Here is a 20,053-nt window from a genome sequence, read left to right on the forward strand (position 1 = left end):
CATGACACAAATCTCCTGAATTTCCTACGCACTGCATCTCGCCTGAACCTGACCTACAACAGGGAGAAGTGTGTGTTTCGTACGCGCCGTTTAGCCATCCTAGGATATGTGGTGGAAAATGGGGTCATTGGCCCTGATCCAGACCGTATGCGCCCCCTTTCTGAACTTCCCCTGCCCACTAGTGCAAAAGCACTGAGAAGATGCTTAGGCTTCTTCTCTTATTATGCGCAGTGGGTTCCCAATTACGCGGACAAAGCCCGTCCGCTCATTAAGTCCACTACTTTTCCCCTAACGCCAGAGGCCCGATTGGCCTTTGATAAATTAAAAGCCGACATCGCGAAAGCTATGATGCACGCGGTTGATGAGTCCATCCCCTTTCAGGTGGAGAGCGATGCATCTGATTTCGCCCTGGCCGCCACACTTAACCAGGCGGGCAGGCCCGTCGCATTTTTTTCCCGCACCCTCCAAGGCCCTGAAATTCGGCATTCAGCGGTGGAAAAGGAGGCCCAGGCCATTGTGGAGGCCGTCAGGCACTGGCGCCATTACTTGGCGGGAAAACGGTTCACCCTGATCACAGACCAGCGGTCCGTGGCGTTCATGTTTAATAACACGCAGAGGGGCAAGATCAAGAATGACAAGATCTTGCAGTGGAAAATTGAACTCTCCACCTATAACTATGACATCATGTATCGTCCAGGGAAACTCAATGAGCCCTCGGATGCCCTCTCGTGTGGAACATGCGCCAGTATACAGGAGGACCGTTTGCAGGCTCTCCATAATGACCTATGCCATCCTGGGTTTACTCGGCTCTACCACTTTATAAAAGCCCGCAATCTGCCCTACTCGGTGGAGGACGTCAGGTCCATCACAAGAAGCTGTCAGGTATGCGCGGAATGCAAACCGCACTTTTACCGACCTGACCGGGCACATTTAGTCAAGGCCACTCGTCCCTTTGAGAGACTGAGTGTCGATTTTAAGGGCCCCCTTCCCTCAACAGATCGGAATGTGTACTTCCTCAACATCATTGACGAGTACTCGAGATTCCCTTTTGTTGTTCCCTGCTCTGATACATCCGCTGCCACGGTTATCAAGGCATTCCGTGATCTTTTTACCCTGTTCGGGTACCCTGGCTACATTCTCAGCGACAGGGGCTCGTCGTTCATGAGCGATGACTTGAGGCAATACCTGCTCTCATACGGGATTGCCTCTAGTAGAACCACGAGCTACAACCCTAGGGGTAACGGACAGGTGGAACGTGAGAATGCTACAGTCTGGAAGGCTGTCTCACTGGCGTTGAAGTCAAAAAGCCTTCCAGTCTCCCTTTGGCAAGAGGTGCTCCCTGATGCGCTCCATTCTATTCGCTCACTCCTGTGTACGGCAACCAACGCTACTCCCCATGAGAGGATGTTCTCATTCCCTCGGAAGTCTTCCTCGGGGACCTCATTACCGTCTTGGTTGACGTACTCAGGACCTGTCCTCCTGCGGCGACATGTAAGGGCCCGCAAGTCCGACCCGTTGGTCGAACAGGTCCATCTCCTCCACGCCAACCTTCAGTATGCCTATGTGGCATACCCTGACGGGCGAGAGGACACGGTCTCGATCTGAGAGCTGGCGCCAGCAGGGGACGTAGCAACCCCTGTCGCTCCCATACCCCCTGTTACAAACCCCATAACTCTTGTTTCCCCCCCGGACACGGCGCGGGCAGCATCGGGACCATTACTTAACCCTTTTACTCCCGTGTACAGTTTGCCTGAGTCCAGAGGATGGTCGCCACTTCAGGGCGTGTCGGAACTCCATGGATTACCGTCACCTCAGGGTCAACCGGCCCGTGAGTCTGTGGAGGAACAGCTGGACATTGCCTTGGGGAGAATGCCACCGCAAGTGCTTACTCCGGTGTCATCGCCGGTATTGAGGAGGTCACAACGACGGTGCGGTCCCCCTGACCGTCCGAACTTATAGACTGATGACAAATTATTCTGTTTTTGTACCCCGCCGGCCTTTGTTTTCAAAGGAGGGGTGAATGTGGTGAACCATCGTTGGTTCCCACTAGATAGTACTGAGCCAGGGTCTGGCCAGTACTACATGTATGTATATATGTTGCTGTTGGGTTAGGGATGGGTTGTTCTACTTGTTGCTGTTGGGGTTAGGGTGGGGCTGTTACACCTTTGTATTGTAGTATTGTGGTACATCCCAGTCGGGCTCCGCCTCCTGGGGGAGGTATAAAGGTCCCTGCTCTGGCTGGGACCCCTCAGTCTGGGATCGTGTATATAATTGGTAGCTGCCTTGTTACAGCAAATAAAAGCCTTTATTTCCTGAGCATCAAGCCTCGTGTATGATAACGCGCATCACACAGTATAGGCCTTCTTCACAGCTCTATCCACTTGAGTGGCAACCTTCAGAGATCTGTGGATATGAACCCCAAGATCTCTCTGTTCCTCCACAGTCCTCAGAACCCTGCCATTGACCCTGTAATCCGCATTCAAATTTGTCCCACCAAAATGAATCACCTCGCACTTATCAGGGATAAACTCCATCCTGCCATTTTTCGGCCCAGCTCTGCATCCTATCAATGTCTCTTTGCATCCTACAACAGCCCTCCACCTCATCCACTACTCCACCAAACTTGGTGTCATCAGAAAATTTACTGACCCACCCTTCAGCCCCCTCCTCCAAGTCATTGATAAAAATCACAAATAGCAGAGGACCCAGCACTGACCTCTGTGGTACACCACTGGTAACTGGTCTCCAGTCTGAAAAGTTTCCATCCACCACCACCCTGTCTTCTATGAGACATGATGTGGAGATGCTGGTGTTGGACTGGGGTAAACACAGTAAGAAGTTTAACAACACCAGGTTAAAGTCTGACAGGTGTATTTGGTAGCAATAGCCACAAGCTTTCGGAGCCTTAAGCTCCTTCTTCAGGTGAGTGGGAATTCTGTTCACAAACAGGGCATATAAAGACACAAACTCAATTTACAGAATAATGGTTGGAATGTGAATACTTACATCTAATCTTGTCTTAAAGGTACAAACAATGTGTGTGGAGAGAGCATTAAGACAGCTTAAAGAGATGTGTATTGTCTCCAGACAGGACAGCCAGTGAGACTCTGCAGGTCCAGGTAAGCTGTGGGGGTTACAGATAGTGTGACATGAACCCAAGATCCCGGTTGAGGCCGTCCTCATGTGTGCGGAACTTGGCTATCAGTTTCTGCTCAGCGACTCTGCGCCGTCGTGTGTCGTGAAGGCCGCCTTGGGGAACGCTTACCTGAATATCAGAGGCCGAATGCCCGTGACCGCTGAAGTGTTCCCCAACAGGAAGAGAACAGTCTTGCCTGGTGATTGTCGAGCGGTGTTCATTCATCCATTGTCGCAGCGTCTGCATGGTTTCCCCAATGTACCATGCCTCGGGACATCCTTTCCTGCAGCATATCAGGTAGACAACGTTGGCCGAGTTGCAAGAGTATGTACCGTGTACCTGGTGGATGGTGTTCTCACGTGAGATGATGGCATCTGTGTCGATGATCCGGCACGTCTTGCAGAGGTTGCTGTGGCAGGGTTGTGTGGTGTCGTGGTCACTGTTCTCCTGAAGGCTGGGTAGTTTGCTGCGGACAATGGTCTGTTTGAGGTTGTGCGGTTGTTTGAAGGCAAGAAATGGGGGTGTGGGGATGGCCTTGGCGAGATGTTCGTCTTCATCAATGACATGTTGATCGAGAGTAAACTGATGGGGAGGTAATTGGCCGAGTTGATTTGTTCTGCTTTTTGTGGACAGGACATACCTGGGCAATTTTCCACATTGCCAGGTAGATGCCAGTTTTGTGACAGTACTGGAACAGCTGGAATAAGTCTAACAGCCAGATTCCCTTTTGATCTCCCTCTGCCTACATACAATTCAACCACAGCCTCTGTCATCACTCTTCCATTTACTACAATGACTGCTATCATCAAAAGAGCATCACACAAAGCACAATTTGTACCCAACCATTTTTTTGTTCCATTGTAGTCGCACCAACTGAAACTAAGGCCCTAGGGATGAATGGAAAATCTTTTCTCTGTGGGGCCTGGAGAAGAGGGACTGGACCACCCAATCTTCACTGACCAGCAGCCAATACTTGCCTCTTTTATGCTTGTTGTGCTCAGGCAGCTGGACAATTAGATATTAATTATTTTCACTTGGATTAACCAAGCGATTGACCGGGATGTTGCCTGGTTTGGAGGATATTGTCTATGAAGAAAGGTTGAACAAACCTGGATTGTTTTTATTGGAGCATCGGAGGATGAGAGGGGGACCTGATAGAGGTTTACAAGATTATGACAGGCTTGGATAGAGTGGATAGTCAGAGTCTTTTTCCCAGAGTCGAAGGGTCAATTACTCAGGGGTATAGGTTGAAAGTGAGAGGGGGAAAGTTTAAAACAGATGTAAAGGACAGGTTTTTCACACAGAGGGTGGTGAATGCCTGGAGAACACTGCCAGAGGAGGTGGTGGAAGCATATTCTATAACAACGTTTAAGAGGCATCTGGATAGATGACATGAATAGACAGGGAATCGAGGGATATGGACCACATAGGGGCAAGAAAATATTAGATTGGAGAGACATCTGTCTCAGTGCAGACCTGGTGGGCCGAAGGGCCTGTTCCTGTGCTGTACCGTTCTATGTTCTTTGTTCTAAATGCAATGACCAACTGAGAGGATGAAGCATCTACTTTCAGCCACCAAAGTGAGCAGCTGGAAATGCAGAACAATGACCCTGGGAGACCCTGACTAAGATTTCATTTCTTTCCTGAGAGGGTTTGCCCAGAGTTCATGTCACACCTCCTCAAACCAGCAGTAATGGAGCTTTGTGGAGCAACGCAAAGATGCACAATCCTTGAATGTACTACCAGATATTTGTCACTGTCGAGGGCAGGTCAGTTGGCTGGGCAGCTGGTTTGTGATGCAGAGCGACCCCAACAGCATGGATTCAATTCCCGTACCGGCTGAGGTTATTCATGAAGGCCTGCCTTCTCCACCTTGCCCCTCACCTGAGGTGAGGTGATCCTCAGATTAAATCACCACCAGTCCGCTCTGCTCCTCAAAGGGGAAAGTAGCCGATGGTCATCTGGGACTCTGGCAATTTTCTCTTACCTTCATTTGTCACTGTGAAAAAAAACTACATTTGGAATAGTTTATTGATTTAAAAACTCCAGCAAAACCATGAAGTGGCAATTTCCTTTTGTGGCAGAATGAACGTAATTCTGACTGATTTTTTAGATCACATTGAATAAATATAGAACTCTGTAACAGTGATGGTTATTTGGTTTATGCTACAAATGCACTGAGAACCTCTACGTAATTTATTTTTGTTTCATGACATATGAAGAAATTTACTGACCCTTATCTGTGTTACCAATGCCACATACTTCAGCATAACAACAGCTTCATCTTTTCAAAACTAAATTCCAAAAAAACACAGCATACAAATTCCTTTTAATCATTAAACCTGTATTGTAATGCAGTAAATTTCTTTTAAAATCTATCCATTTGTGTATTCTTATCAACAGATGCTTTTACTGGGGCAGATGTCACACTAATCAATTTTATTCTGAAAATCTGCTGTCAAATTAGTGCCCAAAGATTCACTTGTGTAACACAGAAAAGCAGTATTATTGCCCATGAGTTGTTAAGGTATCTGAATAACCATGTGGTGAATTGTGCTTGAATCTAAAAAGGGGAGAGGGAGGGTTCAGAAAAGGACAAATTTCTACCGCTGAAGGAGGGATTCAAGGCTGTGGAACAGAGTAATGTTTGGGTAAAATCAAGCAGATTGTGTCAGGAAGGTGGCAGAAAGTTTAATAGCAATAGGGCATTAGCGACCAAATCCACATCAGGTGAAAACTGTAAAAGATTGAAATTAAAAGGTGCTATATCTGAATGTATGAAGCATTTGCAATGAGCTCGATGAATTAATGGCATAAATGGATTTGATCTCGGAACCATTATTGAGACATGATTGCAGGGAGGCCAAGGTCAGAAAGTATATTCCAAGAAACCTGACTTTTAGGAATGATGGGCAAATTGGAAAAGGAGGTGAAATAGACCTGATAATAAGTGAGTGATAATGAAGATACGGAGAAAGGATTTAGCTCAGAAAAGAAGGATCTAGAATCTGCATGGATACAGTGAAGGCCAGGGAAAACTGGTGGGAATAATTTATTGGCCCCTTAGCAGTAACTTTAATGTGAGCCAGAGTATGTAACAAGGTTAATGTAATAAGAGACTGGGAGACTTTCATCTTCAGCTTGGGCAAAAAATTAAAAATGCTAAAATTAGCTGGGAGGACAAGTCAATGGAATAAATTGGAGCCAGGTTTTTCTTTGACCAGTATGTTGAACAACCACATGGGGAACAGGTCATTTCAGATCAAGGGCGAGACTTTCCTGGCATGCCAGTGATGGGGAATCATTGCAGATGGGGTCACAAAATTTGGTAAAAGGCAGTTTTCAGCCAGCGATTGGAATTTTCCCCCTTTCAACTTTCATGGCGGGATGGGTTTCCCGCTGCTCCTTGTCGAGAACTGCATTCGCATCCCTTTGCATCTCAAGAATGCTCATTAATAACCCAGCTCCCCAGAATCACGTTTGCTCTCCACATCAAAATGCCCCACCAGTGAATAATTAGACTGGTCTGATTCATGACTGGATATAAGTGGCATGCACTTGGTGACCTGCACTTCACTCATGACTTTGAGGTTTGTACGTGCAGCATTCATCTGTCTTTCACTGTGCTGCTCTCACAGCTGCTCAGACTCAGTGCCAAGAATGCTCAGGCAGCACCAGTGGGAAGGGAAGGGGAGAGGGTGGAAGGCAGATTTTTGACTCGGGAGGAGTGGTCTGACTGGAGTTCCAGTGGAAAAGGTGGCCAGAGAAACATGACATGGGAGGAGGGGTTTAGAGGAAGAGGGGAGGGTATGTGTGAGCCAGGCCTGGGCCAGTGTGCAGCACAGTGTTGGGGCCAGGCCTTAAGGGCAGCCTTGGGGCAGTGAGGACCATGCTACAGGGCTATGCCTGCTATACGTGTTTTAGTTCCGATCCAGAGAGTGGGAAGGGAATCTGCAATGTTGATCAAGCAGCATGATGTACACAGCTTGGTCAGTCCATCACACATTTGGATCTGGCGGGGTAGACAACTTGGTACTGAGCAGCAGATGGCACTGTGATGGTCAGGGGAGGCATCTTCAGCCTGTAAATTTGGAACTGGTAACTAAGTAACTAAAACTCACTTGTCTCATCGGGGTGGTTCCTGGTAGTCACTGTGCACAGGGCCTCAAGGTGGGGAGGTGTGAGTTTGGATGGGGTATTGGGACATCGACATGAGGTAGCTTGGAGGGAAGGAAAGGGATACCAGTTGCAATGAGGATGGATTTCAGGGAAACCGGGAAGGCAGGAGAATGATCAGAGGAAGGGAAATTAGCACATGATGAGCATTGAGGGACGTGGACGTTAATGGGAGGGGGTTGGAAGCTCGTCTTGAAATGGAATCAGAAAAGCAACATCTTGACAGCTGATGCAATTATACAGCTGAAAAAATAACCTTGGAAAACAACTACCAGGGGAGGGGTCTGTGGACTTGTGGGAGGAGTCGATTACTGCACTTTCGGGCCGATTGATGGGGTATCCTAATAACTATCAATTCTGAACATGGAGAGCAAAGCTTACCCGCGACATGTTAGGAAAACTCAAATGTCAGTTGAAGGATTTGAGCACCTTAATCCATGGTGCACATTCCTACCAGAATCCATTAGGGCTTGGCTTAATTTTGATTTGCTCTGATTGACCATTTGTCCTTAACAGAGGAAGATGAAAAGACCAGAAAGATCAAGCAATTAATGGGCCACAGCAATATGCCTCTTACAACCCTGCACATTGCAGTTGAGAGTTTCAGGGTTACACAGCTCAACAATTGCAGTCACTAAATTAGCATAAGGCTGGGCTCTAGTCTACTCCAAAGGATGCAGCCTGACAATGCTCTGACTGAGTGCTTGAATACTCTATGGGACAGCACTCCCAAATTTGGCACAAGCCTCCAGATATTAGTGAGGACTTTGCAGGGTTAACAGGGCTGGGTGTAATATCAATTCTGGTGCCTATGTCAATGTTGGGTTTGTCCAGTTTCATTCCCTTTTTGACACTGTAGCAGCTCAATGCAACCGAGTGATTTATTAGGCCATTTCAGAGGACATTTAGGAGTCAATCGCATAGCTGTGGCTCTGGAGACACATGTAGGCCAGACCAAGTAAGGATGGCAGATTTCTTCCCCTAAAGGACATTAATGAACTAGGTGAACAGGTTATTAGTAAGCAAGTGCCACTTGGTAGAGCTATATAGATGCCGCCTTTCGTCGCTTTCATGACAGGGCATTAATTGGTCAACTTGGATTTATTATGCTTTTTGTGGGTACTTACCTGAAGCACTGTGTTCAGTTTTGTTCTCTTTGCCAAACAAAGGATACAATTGCCTTAGAGCAGGTGGAACAAGGCTTCACTAGAATGATTCCTGGGATGAGAGTTCTGTCCAATGAGGAGAAATTCAGTGGAATGAACTTGTGTTCTCCAGACTGCAGAAGAATGAGAGGTACTCTCGTTGAGCAACATAAACTGTTAATGTTAAGCCCTCTTAAGATGCTATTCCACTCTGCTGGAGATTCTAGAACTAGAATGGTCTCAGGATAAAGTAATTAATAATTTAGGAGTGAGGATAAATTGAGGGTTGAGAATTTTTGGAATTCTCTTCCTGAGAAGCCTGTGGATAGTCAGTTGGTGAATATACTCTGGACTGAAATTGATAGATCTTTGAGCATTAACGGAACACAGAGATATGGTGATAGCAAGCAAAAGCAGAGATTATGTAAAAGTTCAACCATGATTTTATTGAATTCTGGAGCAGGTTTGATGGGCCAACTGGCCTATTCCTGCTCCTATTTCTTCCTTATGTAATTGTTATCAAAGATGTGTGATTGTTTCTGATAATAGTGGCAAAAGTAAAAGGTCTAAGCATTGCTGTCTACACAATTCACAGACTAATCTTAAAATGCAAAACCATAATCAAAGCAATTCCAATTGACAAAATGTCAGATCAAAAATGATTTGCACCAATGACTAATTTTCAAAATTTTTATCTACATCATTGTTCAATGCTCTGCTTCTGAAATGCTATCTCTCATCAGTTGTCTTTCCGAAGCTTATACACATCATCACCAATAGTGGGGCTTATAATTAATATGGGTCACTATTAAACCCAAGGATGAAGTTTGTACTTGGGCTCTCAGGGAGTCAGAGTTAGTCTTACGCGGGTCAGGTTAGATCATGTTAACTTTCCTCCATAAATAAAACAGAAAATGTGAGGTATCTGTAGTGGTTGCGTATGATTTGAAACTTCCCCAGCAATCACATGTGATTTTATACTGTTGCTGTTTCAGCATCAAGCCTTTCAATTTTCCATTTTAAATTAATATTTATGATGACTCCGGGTATTCCTCATTTCTTGTCAAACAAAATGCATTACTGAAACGGCTATGAAAAAGTGTGAAATATTAATGATGTGTAAAAAAGTGTGCTTTACAACTAAATATATAAAGGATTCAAAAAACAATCTATATTTTACCTTCAATAAAAATAAATATGGAATGACAGAACAAGTACTAATTCCTGTGGGGTGTGTTAAAATGCAGCCAAACCTCTCATACAAAAGTATTACAAAATGAAAATCAAATCTCAATTCACCTTGAAGGTAAGGCAGGGTAGCAACACTTAGACTTACACAGAAACAGAAAAGCAAGTTATCACAAAATAAACTTCAAAAGGATTGGAGTTCGATTGTGATTTAGCAATCATTCATCTTTCAATATACATCCATTTATTGCACCAGCAGTTATGTTGTATAGCCCTGAAGTAGCAGGCAATAGAAATAGTTCTTATTGGATCTTCTTTCTGTATTATATAGTAGCTGATCAAATATGCCAGAAATACCACAAAGCAGCTCATTATACAACTAATTGCTTTCAAATGTACTTAAGCAAATGCAGCAACCAAATATGTACAAATTTTCACAAACAGCAATCAAGAAAGAAGTGTTTAATATATGACCAAAACACTTTACAACCAATGAAAACATTTTTCTTTGAAGTAACAGTTATAACGTAGAACTAAATAAAGTGCACAACACAGTTTAGAAAGTGGCCTTAAGGTCCATGACTTTGTTGTAACAGAGAGGAAAGGACTTTTATTCATATAGCATATTTTATATTCAGGATTTCTCAATGGGCTTTACAGCAAAGAAATTACTTTGGAAGACTAGTTGCTGTTGTAATGTGGGGAACACCACAGCCAATTTGTGCACAGTAAAGTTCCACATACAGCAATGATAAATGACCAGATAATAAACTTTCACTTATGTTGGTTGAAGAATAAATATTTGCCTGGTCACCGGAGAAAACTCCTTTGTTCTTTTTCAAAAAGGGACAATGAGTCTGGCACTTTTGAAACTGAAGCACTCCCTCAGCACCCAATCATTTCATGGTGTACTTCTACTCTTTAGTAAAAGCAGGACACCTTCTGAGCTGATATTTTCATGAATGGGCAATAATAGCAATAGGCTACCTGGATTCCACTACAATGTTAGTGTGGTATGACTACTTGAAGTGTGTTAGTGCTAAAAAGACTTTCCTACAGTTTGGAGTTGCATTCCAGCTGTTTCTGTTGGTGGCACACTGTTCCAGCGATGAGTGAGAACATGATGTATGTATTTGAAAACATGATGCTTAGCATTACAAGCAGCGGATTTAAACAGGGTTTCGAAAGTTCTGTCGAGATGTTACAGTCCTGAAACATTAACTCTGACTCTCTTGGCAATGGAACTACTTGACCTGTTCATTGTGGATAGCATTTTCTGTTTACACTTTGCTTTCCAGCATTACCTTCTCAGCAATTACTCCCTTCCTCTAAGATTGATGATCCACGTTATCATACCTTCATCCTTTTTCCTCGTGGCAATTTTTCTTGCGTGAATCTATACACTGAGTTTCAGCAGCAATTTGACTTTGGAGGGCATCACTGCCATAACTAATTGGATTCTGTCATCCAATGTTTGGACTTGTTCCCAAGTAATTATATGAACATGTTTAAGATCTGCAGTGTTGGTTGTATGAAAGGTGCTGGCTTGATGGGATGAAAAGTCAATAAAGAACATGAAAAGGATTCAACTTGGGAAAGTTAAGCAATAGCTCCAAAAGCACTGGCATCTCAAAACCAGCTATGCCAATAGGCCCATGAAATGTGGTTGCATAAAACTGCAAGTATAGCCAACATTTCATCGTTTGGAGAGTGGAAGAGTGTATCAAATGTTCTGGAGATTGTCCTTTTTTTGGTGGGGAGATTATGTAATATTTTGAACACATGATGGTACTTAATGTCCAACATTGTTGTTGAATTGAACAGAACAGTTCTGATGAAAGGTCACAGATCTGAAACTTTTATCAGCAAGAGTTTTTCCTCACATTTTTGTTTTTTTATTTCAGATTTCCAGTATGTACAGTCCTTTGCTTTAGAATGTTTTTCTTACTTTATTCAGGCCTTCAGGAGCTGAAGAACTATAAAAGCATCAAGTCAAAGTTGTTTAAAATTTGATGTGTTCCAAGAATTTATAGTCAATAGCAATTCCACATATTCATCCCACATAAATATGGTCCAGACTCACTGTTTTGAATAGGCACGATAGTGAAACCGCCTTCATGTGCAACACTCATGATGTTCAGAAAAACTGAAATCTTAATGAAATAGCTATTATTACATGTATTACACAGGGATGTTGGGGCGGAGCTAGAAAGTTGAAAAGTAAATGGTAAGTGATATTCAATTGTTAGGATATATGGTAATAGTTGCACTATAGCAAAATTGCTAGGTTATTACAGTTACTTTATACTTTGGACCTTAACTAGGCACTAGTTACTTTGCTACTTAGTCATTACCGAGTGGTGCAAGTTCTAACCCACTGCCAAATAGAGGTAAAGGACGTATACAAGATTGTAAACTTCATGCTGCTTAACATGTTGTACCAATTTTTGTAAGTGATTGCAAAAATGGTTAATAGTAATTAGCTGATTTTAACAATTGTCCAATTTAAACGCAAGGATTATGAATCTTTGGAATTCACTAAAGCAGAGGGTTATGGATGTGCCATCATTGAATATATATCATATAATCACTGATATAGAAAATTTTCTGATCTCCCGAGGAATAGGGGAAATGGGCAGGAAAGTGAAGTTGAAGCTAAAATCACTCATGCTCATATTGAATGGTAAAGCAGGCTCAATAGTTTGTATGGTTTTCTTCTGCTCCAACATCTCAGTTTTTGACCTGCATGGTTTTAACAATTCTCTTCTACCATAATGAGCACTGTCTCTCTAGTAGACAGCCTATTATAAATGACAAATGGTAGATAATAGTTTTAGTTACAAATTGCCTATATATCACAATTAGTTAATCAAATTGTCTCCTAGAATTTCTAACAAGTTAACTTTCTGCTCTTCTATTGATTTTGAGTAGGGTAACTCTCATTTGAACTGTTCTCATTATATATGAGTACTTAACAACTACTACTCCATGTAATATCAAGGAGCACCTCTCTACACTGCCATCCCATGGCTAATAGTGGTAAGGATACATCTTTATTGGAATCACAATTGGAGGGAAATTGTACAACTAGCTGTCACAACTAATGCTACTGCAATTGCACTGCATTCAATTTATAATTTTACTAAAATTAGAACTAAAATTTCAATGAATTTTGGTTGAAAATGGCACCAAATGTAAATTTGGCATGAATTTTTTAAACTAGTATTTGCATGCTTTTATCATTTTTGCTGTTTGAAGCTATTTCTCCACCAAGAATCAGTGCTTTTATAATTTCTACAAAACTTGAGTTAAGAGGAAATACTGTCAATGAACGAGATCAATGCTTTGCACAAATTAAAACATCCCAAAAACAATGGAGGCACAAAACACTTCCTTATACTGACATGTGATAATCTCTTTTAAATGGCTTATTTGACTAATCTGCAAGTTAGAAATCTAGGAACAAAACTAGCAAAGGTGCAGTCTTGGCAAATTGTTCACAATTTGATCATCAATGTAGAATCTGTACATAATAACTTGTCTTTAATTTGCAATTCAAAGGGTTTTGTGAATCTCTGAATCTTTTGTGCAAACCATCCATACATTAATTTGATGTGAAGTCTTAGAATTGAAGAATATTAGCCTTAACCATAGAACCATAGCATCTAAACCTTAGTTTGGATGCTAAAATTATCCACATGTAGAAACAAAATACACATCAATTAAACAGTCGTTGAAGCATCTATTCTCAATTTTATTAACATTTCACAACATACACAAAAATGCACAAAATAATTACTGCTCAAACTATATAGGCAAAGAGAAAGTTGTTGTGAATTAGTTTATTAGTGTACCAAATTAGTAATAATCTCTTCCATTAGGTCACATTGTCCTCCTGCTTTCCTTCATTTCAAATTGGAGTATCTGGTTGACAGATAAAGGCTTTCAATACTTGGACATGGGAAGCTTGGGAGACTACTTTCTCACTTCAGAATCAAAAATAATTTAAAACTGAAGGGGATTCATTTTACAAATAATTATAAAAGGCTAGAAATATTAAGAAATGAAACATTCAACTTACTTTTTGTTATAAAATACCATATTTCAGAAAAGCAGAATACAAGTACACACACTTCACCTCTATTCTACTTGACAAATTTTGTGGTGGGCGAAGAAAGGCCGATTAATAGCATAGCATTTTGGATTCATAGGTGAAATCAGCAAAAAACCATCAATAATGATAAAATTCCATCCATTGGTTGGGAGCAGCCTCAGACTTTAGTCTTGTAATTGTAAACAATGGAGGATGGGAAAATCAAACCATGAGGATTCATTAGACTTTGCACTTTACTATCAGAGGTTTGCTGAATGAGTAAACATGTGAATTTTATGAACACCAAATGAGGATCTTGTACTGTAAAATAGTTCTCTTTAAATGCCAGAATTGTCCCTGTTGGAATCCATATTTCTGTGGTCTTGTGCAGAAATTTGAATAACTTAAATGGTACCTTAATATAAATGTTCAAATCAAATTAATTACAGGCTCAAGTGGTTTGTTAATGTTTTCTAATATGTAACTAACATTTTAATGTATGTTAAAAAAAATACAGGTTTATTACTCAACATAAAGGATGCTCTCCAGCTATTGGACATAACCAAGAAGGTCCACATCACAGAACCATCACCTAAATTACAAAACGCTGCTTTAAGTTAAAATTGTTTTCACTCCATGGAAGTTAAAAAGCATTATATGATCTTTTCTTGCAACATACACAATGAAATGCTTTAACATTGCACTGTAAATCTTTACAATCTATCATCTGATCAGATATCCATTATTTGTTTAATACAGTAATTGTCTTTGATGAACTGTGCAGCCATCTAGAAATATGTTAAGCAAAGAAGTCTGAAAAATAAATGTAACTGTAAACAATTTGAATGTTTGCTAAAGAAAAGTCATTTGATGCATTCACTGTTGATTTACATTCTATTGAAAATTGTCTAAAACCAGAGCTACAAAACATGAAAAAAATAAGGCAACTCAAAATATATATGCACTTGCTTACATATATTATAATTTGTTAAGATACAGACAGTATAGGAGCTACAGTCTCAGAGCTCCCTCCTTTTGTTAAAAACTGCCATCTTCCCTCCATTTGATTCAAAGCTTTTATATCTCTTTCTTCAGTTGGAACAGAAAGCATGATCAGTGCTTGGTACCTTTCTATTGCTTTCAGTGCTATGACCAGCGGACAAGAAACATACTTCTGTGCAGCAGGTCCAAATAACTGCTCATGTAATGGTATATTTAACTACTGCCCAGGGGGGTTTTAATCTTAGTTGCCTGGTTAAGAACAGGTAAAAGAAAAATCATCATAAGATTAGCAAGGCTGAAATTCAAATGATAGTCATCTGACTGAACGATCCAGTTTTGCCAAATTTGCATGGCTTTGTAGCGCCACCTACATTTTCCCAAGTTTTTATTATGTTCCAATAACTAAAATGGAAATATTTGCTCTAGAAAAATGCTTGTGTTGTTTCAGCATTGCTAGAGTACTTCAAAAACAGATTGCGCAATATCATTTTGTAGAGCATGTCTTTGTGGATGTTAATATTTATGAATAGGTTAGTCACTGAATAAATGGCTATGTTCCAACAGTAATATATTTTGCACAAAAGGCCATCAAAAAAGTATGATTAACAGATTAATTCTATTCAATTAGAATCAAACAACTGTAAAAGCTTTATGTGGACTTAAGTGTCCTAATGCCTTGCCCATATTACAAGCATTTATAGTCACAGCTTTTTAAGCAAACAAGCTATGAATCAACATTTACAAGCTGCATATATGATGAGCTGTTTGCTTCATACAGTAGGAACATCCAGTAAACAATGGAAATATTGATCCTACACTCAAAACATTGAATTCAGAGTGTTAGAAATTACCTGACAAGAAACCTGGAAGTGGTATTTGAAGTGTATTCATAAACTAAAAATGTTGTAAAATAGTGATGACATTTTGAAAGAGAAAAAAAACATGTAGAATTGAAGAATATGGCTCAATCAGCATGGCCTCAAGCCACTGAAGGGAGTCAAACTCATTGTTCCCCACTTCAAAAAAATTAAATTGCACGATGCGAGATTTCTTCTTTTTAAAAAACTTCAACTATTGACTGAGAACTTATGAATATGCCCAATCTTGTTGAATGTCCCTTATATCAAACGGCAACTTTCAGTACTTTAATGGGAGGAATATAATTTCACTATCATTTCTGCTTGGTCATTACACCATACATAGACTACATAGTGTGCTGCTGTTCCACTGAATAGACCCAGAAAGATCTCAGGTTTGGATTCGCTAACTTCCATCCGCTAACTTAGTTCAACTCATCTTGGATGGTGATGGGAGCTGTCCTAGAATGGAAGTAAAATCAACTAGAATTCGCCCTACTGCAGGAACCAGACAAAACCAGGATTTGGTCCAACTGTAATGGTATAGTCTCATGAGACACCAATACACTCAAACTCGATGACCATACTTACGACATGAAGGATGGACGCTTGGGCAAGTCAGAGGAGCAGCAAAACATTTGGGAAGCGACATAATGGCATAAATCACCTCCTTCAAGCAAGGAGTTTGGAAGGTAAAGGTGGAATAACGATCACATCTGCTAATTCTTTTTGTCTAGAAAAATGTTGTGTGAAACACCCAAGTGATATGGACATATGTTGCTATCCCATCTCTTTTTAATCTTTTGTACGAAATGTTGTTTCTACCCCAATTGTGTTTATACCAATACCTGTACACAAAACAGCATTGTTTCTTTCACAGTCTGTACTAAGGACAGATAAAACTTTAGACAAAGGACTGCATTAATTTATCAGCAAACCTTTTCAGCTTACTCTGTTCTTCGCTTCCTCAAAATTAGAGAAAAATACAGATCCCTCACTGTCGTAGAATTCATTTGGGATTGCCTCATCATTGAATTTGATCTTCAATTATGTCAACTATTTGGATAAAAGTATCTAAATCGTCCATCTGTGAACTGAACCAAAATTGAATAAAGCCGTACATAATATCTTTTTACTTAGACTAATAGCTATTAATACAGAAAAGGTAAGATTCTATATAAGTGTCATGTACATTAAAATTAGAGTGAGTAAAACTGATTCATGTGTGTTAATACAAACTCCCATAACTGAATATACAAATATTGGTGAATCTGAAACAACATTGGAGAGGCATATCTGTGTGAACTCCTTTTTTCTTCCAGCTGGTTATATATTCTTATGCGGCAAGACAATTTACTGTATTTAGAAGCATACTGGAATACCATATACATTGCATACTAATGAAATTGCAGTAGCGTTTGCTAATATTCTGTTTTAATCCTTTGCAATGCAAAAGCATCCAAAGCAAATAAGGACTTGAGAATTAACGATCTTGTACAGAGTACGTACATACATTATTTACATCCAAGGATGCATTATGTCAAAGGATCAAGCACACTTTAGGACTGGAATTGAACAGCAATATTGTTGCAAGGTAGCAGCTTTTACTAAATTGGCATATTGACCTTGCATACATTTGAGGATTTCAAATTCTGTTAGTTTGAATGATCACATAATTAATGATATTATTGCAACATTAAAAATAACAGCTAGCAAAGCATAAGCTGCATAATCCCAGCCCAAGTGCAGTCAAGATTCTTCTAGGATACGACATACTCAGTAATGAGAAATAACCATTAAATATTTTTTTAAAGTCCTAGGCATTATAGCTCAACACGAGTCTTGTGCGTTTAAGATTCTCGATGGTTATTTTTGACAATGGATTTACACTTACAAATAGGTGTCTAAATTGTAAAACCACTTCAATACTGCCTTGAGGCAACTTTTTGATAAAGTTATTCTGTTCCAGTACAGCTTGCCAAATCCACGCACAATTCAATTAGCTGCATTGAAAAATGTTTCCATCAAGTTATAAATACATCATGTGCGACATACCCTTCAGTTACCTCATTTTTATCTGTAGAGTGTACTGATTATCAGTTTTCTGTTTCTTAAAGTTAAAAATGTTTAATGCAGTTTCTGTCCCCAGCTCAACAGAACTTGTTTACCCATGAAGATTTAGATAAACTACTCTATCAAAACATGGAGATATCCTGGCACACTCTCTTCAGGTCCACATTATGATCAGACAGAACAGCTCAAGGCAAAAATGAGATTTTAAAATCAACTTGTTAAGGTTTCAACAAATGCAAAAATATAGGTTGCATATGCTTAATCATGTGCTGTACTAACAAAACCCAAAAATATATAAATTATACAAAGTATAGATTCAGAAGTGATTAATACTGCACAATGCACAGCTCTTAATGGAAACTATATTAGACTAAACAGACTTTTTGTAAAGATTAAAATTTGACGATTTATGAACTGAAACCATCAGAATAAACAAAATCCGCAAGGCAGAAAGGCCACAAAGTGCTTGAGGAAATTTTCTGGACAAAGTCACCTCCTTAGGCATTGGATTCACACTTGTAACATAGACTGGAATATTACATTTTTTTCTTCAAAGCACTCCATTTGTAACATTAACATTCTTTTCATAGGTATTTATAGGCTGGTTACTTTACAATACAATTGCTTTTACAGTAGATTTGTTTCTCAAACAATTCTTAATACAGCCAACATATATCCCACAATAAGTCCATGCAATATTTTAAAGGGAACACTAAACAAATCAATCTCAAATTATCTTGCTTTACATTCATTACCGTCATATTTTAGGTGTCAAGTAAACTAATTCTAAAACATATCATCAGAGGAGCACTTGACAAGTTCAGTTAGATTTCTGCTTAGTTGGGTATTAAAGTAGCTGATTTACAGAAGTGTTATTCTGTGAACTGGTACGGAAATCACAATCACCACTTTTCTGCTGTTCTAAGTGAAGTTTTTGCACCAGGTTCAATTGGAAGTGATGCATTTCTCACATTAAGCAAAAATTGTAAAATAAACCCGGGCAGCATGATTTCAATATTGAATAAAGAATTTAAAACATTTAAGTTTTTATTTTTCTGATTAATAAAGGTGGTTGTAGATAAATAGTGAGGACATTAACTACCATTGATTATAGATGGCTTCCAATGTTATAAAACTTGCATGGTAGCAAGGGGAGATTTGTTTTGCACATTGTATCAGCTAAGGGGCTGCAAAGAATTATGCTTAAATGATTTTTAAAAAGGTGTTCAGTCAAACTATGAACATTGCAAGTTTTAAGGAAAGAAATAACAATACTGATGCAATAATGAAAAATGGTACATAAAAGAAACATAGAACTAAGATAACGTAAAATTTAGATTTGTTCAACTGTTCCCTGCCAAATGAAGTGATTCTGTCTTTTTAAGTCATTGCCATGGTGACGATGCCAGCCTCTGGATCAGAGCAGATTTTCTTCAGGAATCAGACATTGAGATTTAACAGCAGATTAAAGTTTCACAATTGACTCATCTTTTTCAGTGTTAAAATCTATCTGGGGTTTTCTGGTCCAGTCAAATCCTTTGGTCTTCCATGTTCTTGCATTGAATCAGCATTTTCGTTATCCATCAAGCAGATAAACTACAAGCTCATAGGTGGCCATCATTATAGCGGTGTTTGGAATCTGTCTGACCAGATGAGTGATAAGACCACGATAGAGCGATCTGTAACCTTCTTCAGATATTACTAAGGAAAATGTCTGAAAAAACGATCTGTATTTTGTTCCTTCTTCTCGTAGCCTAGTTCTTATGACCTCTGTATAAAAAAAATTTCAAACAGTCAATTTATGGTCAAAAAATCTGCACCTTAACAGTGCCAATGTCCAGTTTCATTTCAGCTGGGGACCTTCACTGCCAGTGAAGACACTTGTTTCAGTCTGCGCTGGAAATCCGATCCCCAATTTTGAAAGAAAATGTTCAAATCCACAACACACACAATCTTGTCCATTTCCTATGAGTGTATGGCCCCCCACTTTCACATTTATAAAGTCTGTCTGGTTGCATATCTGTAGATGTGGTTTACAGGACACTGCATTAGTTCTGAATAATATGTTCGAGGCGTTGTTGAAAAGCATCAAAAATTTGTAGGTGGCATAAACTAATTTGTCACATGTATTAGCATACAGTGAAAGGTATTGTTTCTTGCGTACTATAAACACAAAGCATACCGTTCATAGAGAAGGAGAGAGTGCAGAATGTAGTGTTACAGTCATTGCTAGGGTGTAGATATCAAATGTAAGGCAATAACTTTAAATTTACATCTAGGTTACTAACTCCAAATAATCTTATTTCAGCATTTCTGATCAAGCTCCAGATAGAGAAGGAAACAGCATGGGGTGGATATTCCCCATTGGTGCACAATTCACAGG

The 20,053-nt window shown here is 40.0% G+C and overlaps 1 protein-coding gene across 2 annotated transcripts in view; it reads right to left on the reverse strand.

The window, feature by feature from the left end:
* Positions 1-16,999: 16,999 nt before the first annotated feature.
* LOC144491101 (solute carrier family 25 member 36) overlaps positions 17,000-20,053 on the reverse strand; it is a 62,157-nt gene continuing 59,103 nt past the window's right edge. The window contains exon 7 of one of the 2 annotated variants that reach the window (XM_078208791.1): positions 17,000-19,440. In XM_078208791.1, the coding sequence (XP_078064917.1) occupies positions 19,247-19,440 (194 nt within the window). In that variant the 3' untranslated portion in view covers positions 17,000-19,246. The remainder of the gene's footprint in view (positions 19,441-20,053) is intronic. The other variant, XM_078208785.1, reaches the window with a different exon arrangement.

This window comes from Mustelus asterias, chromosome 3 (genome assembly GCF_964213995.1).
Source record: "Mustelus asterias chromosome 3, sMusAst1.hap1.1, whole genome shotgun sequence".
Classification (NCBI taxonomy): Eukaryota; Metazoa; Chordata; class Chondrichthyes; order Carcharhiniformes; family Triakidae; genus Mustelus; species Mustelus asterias.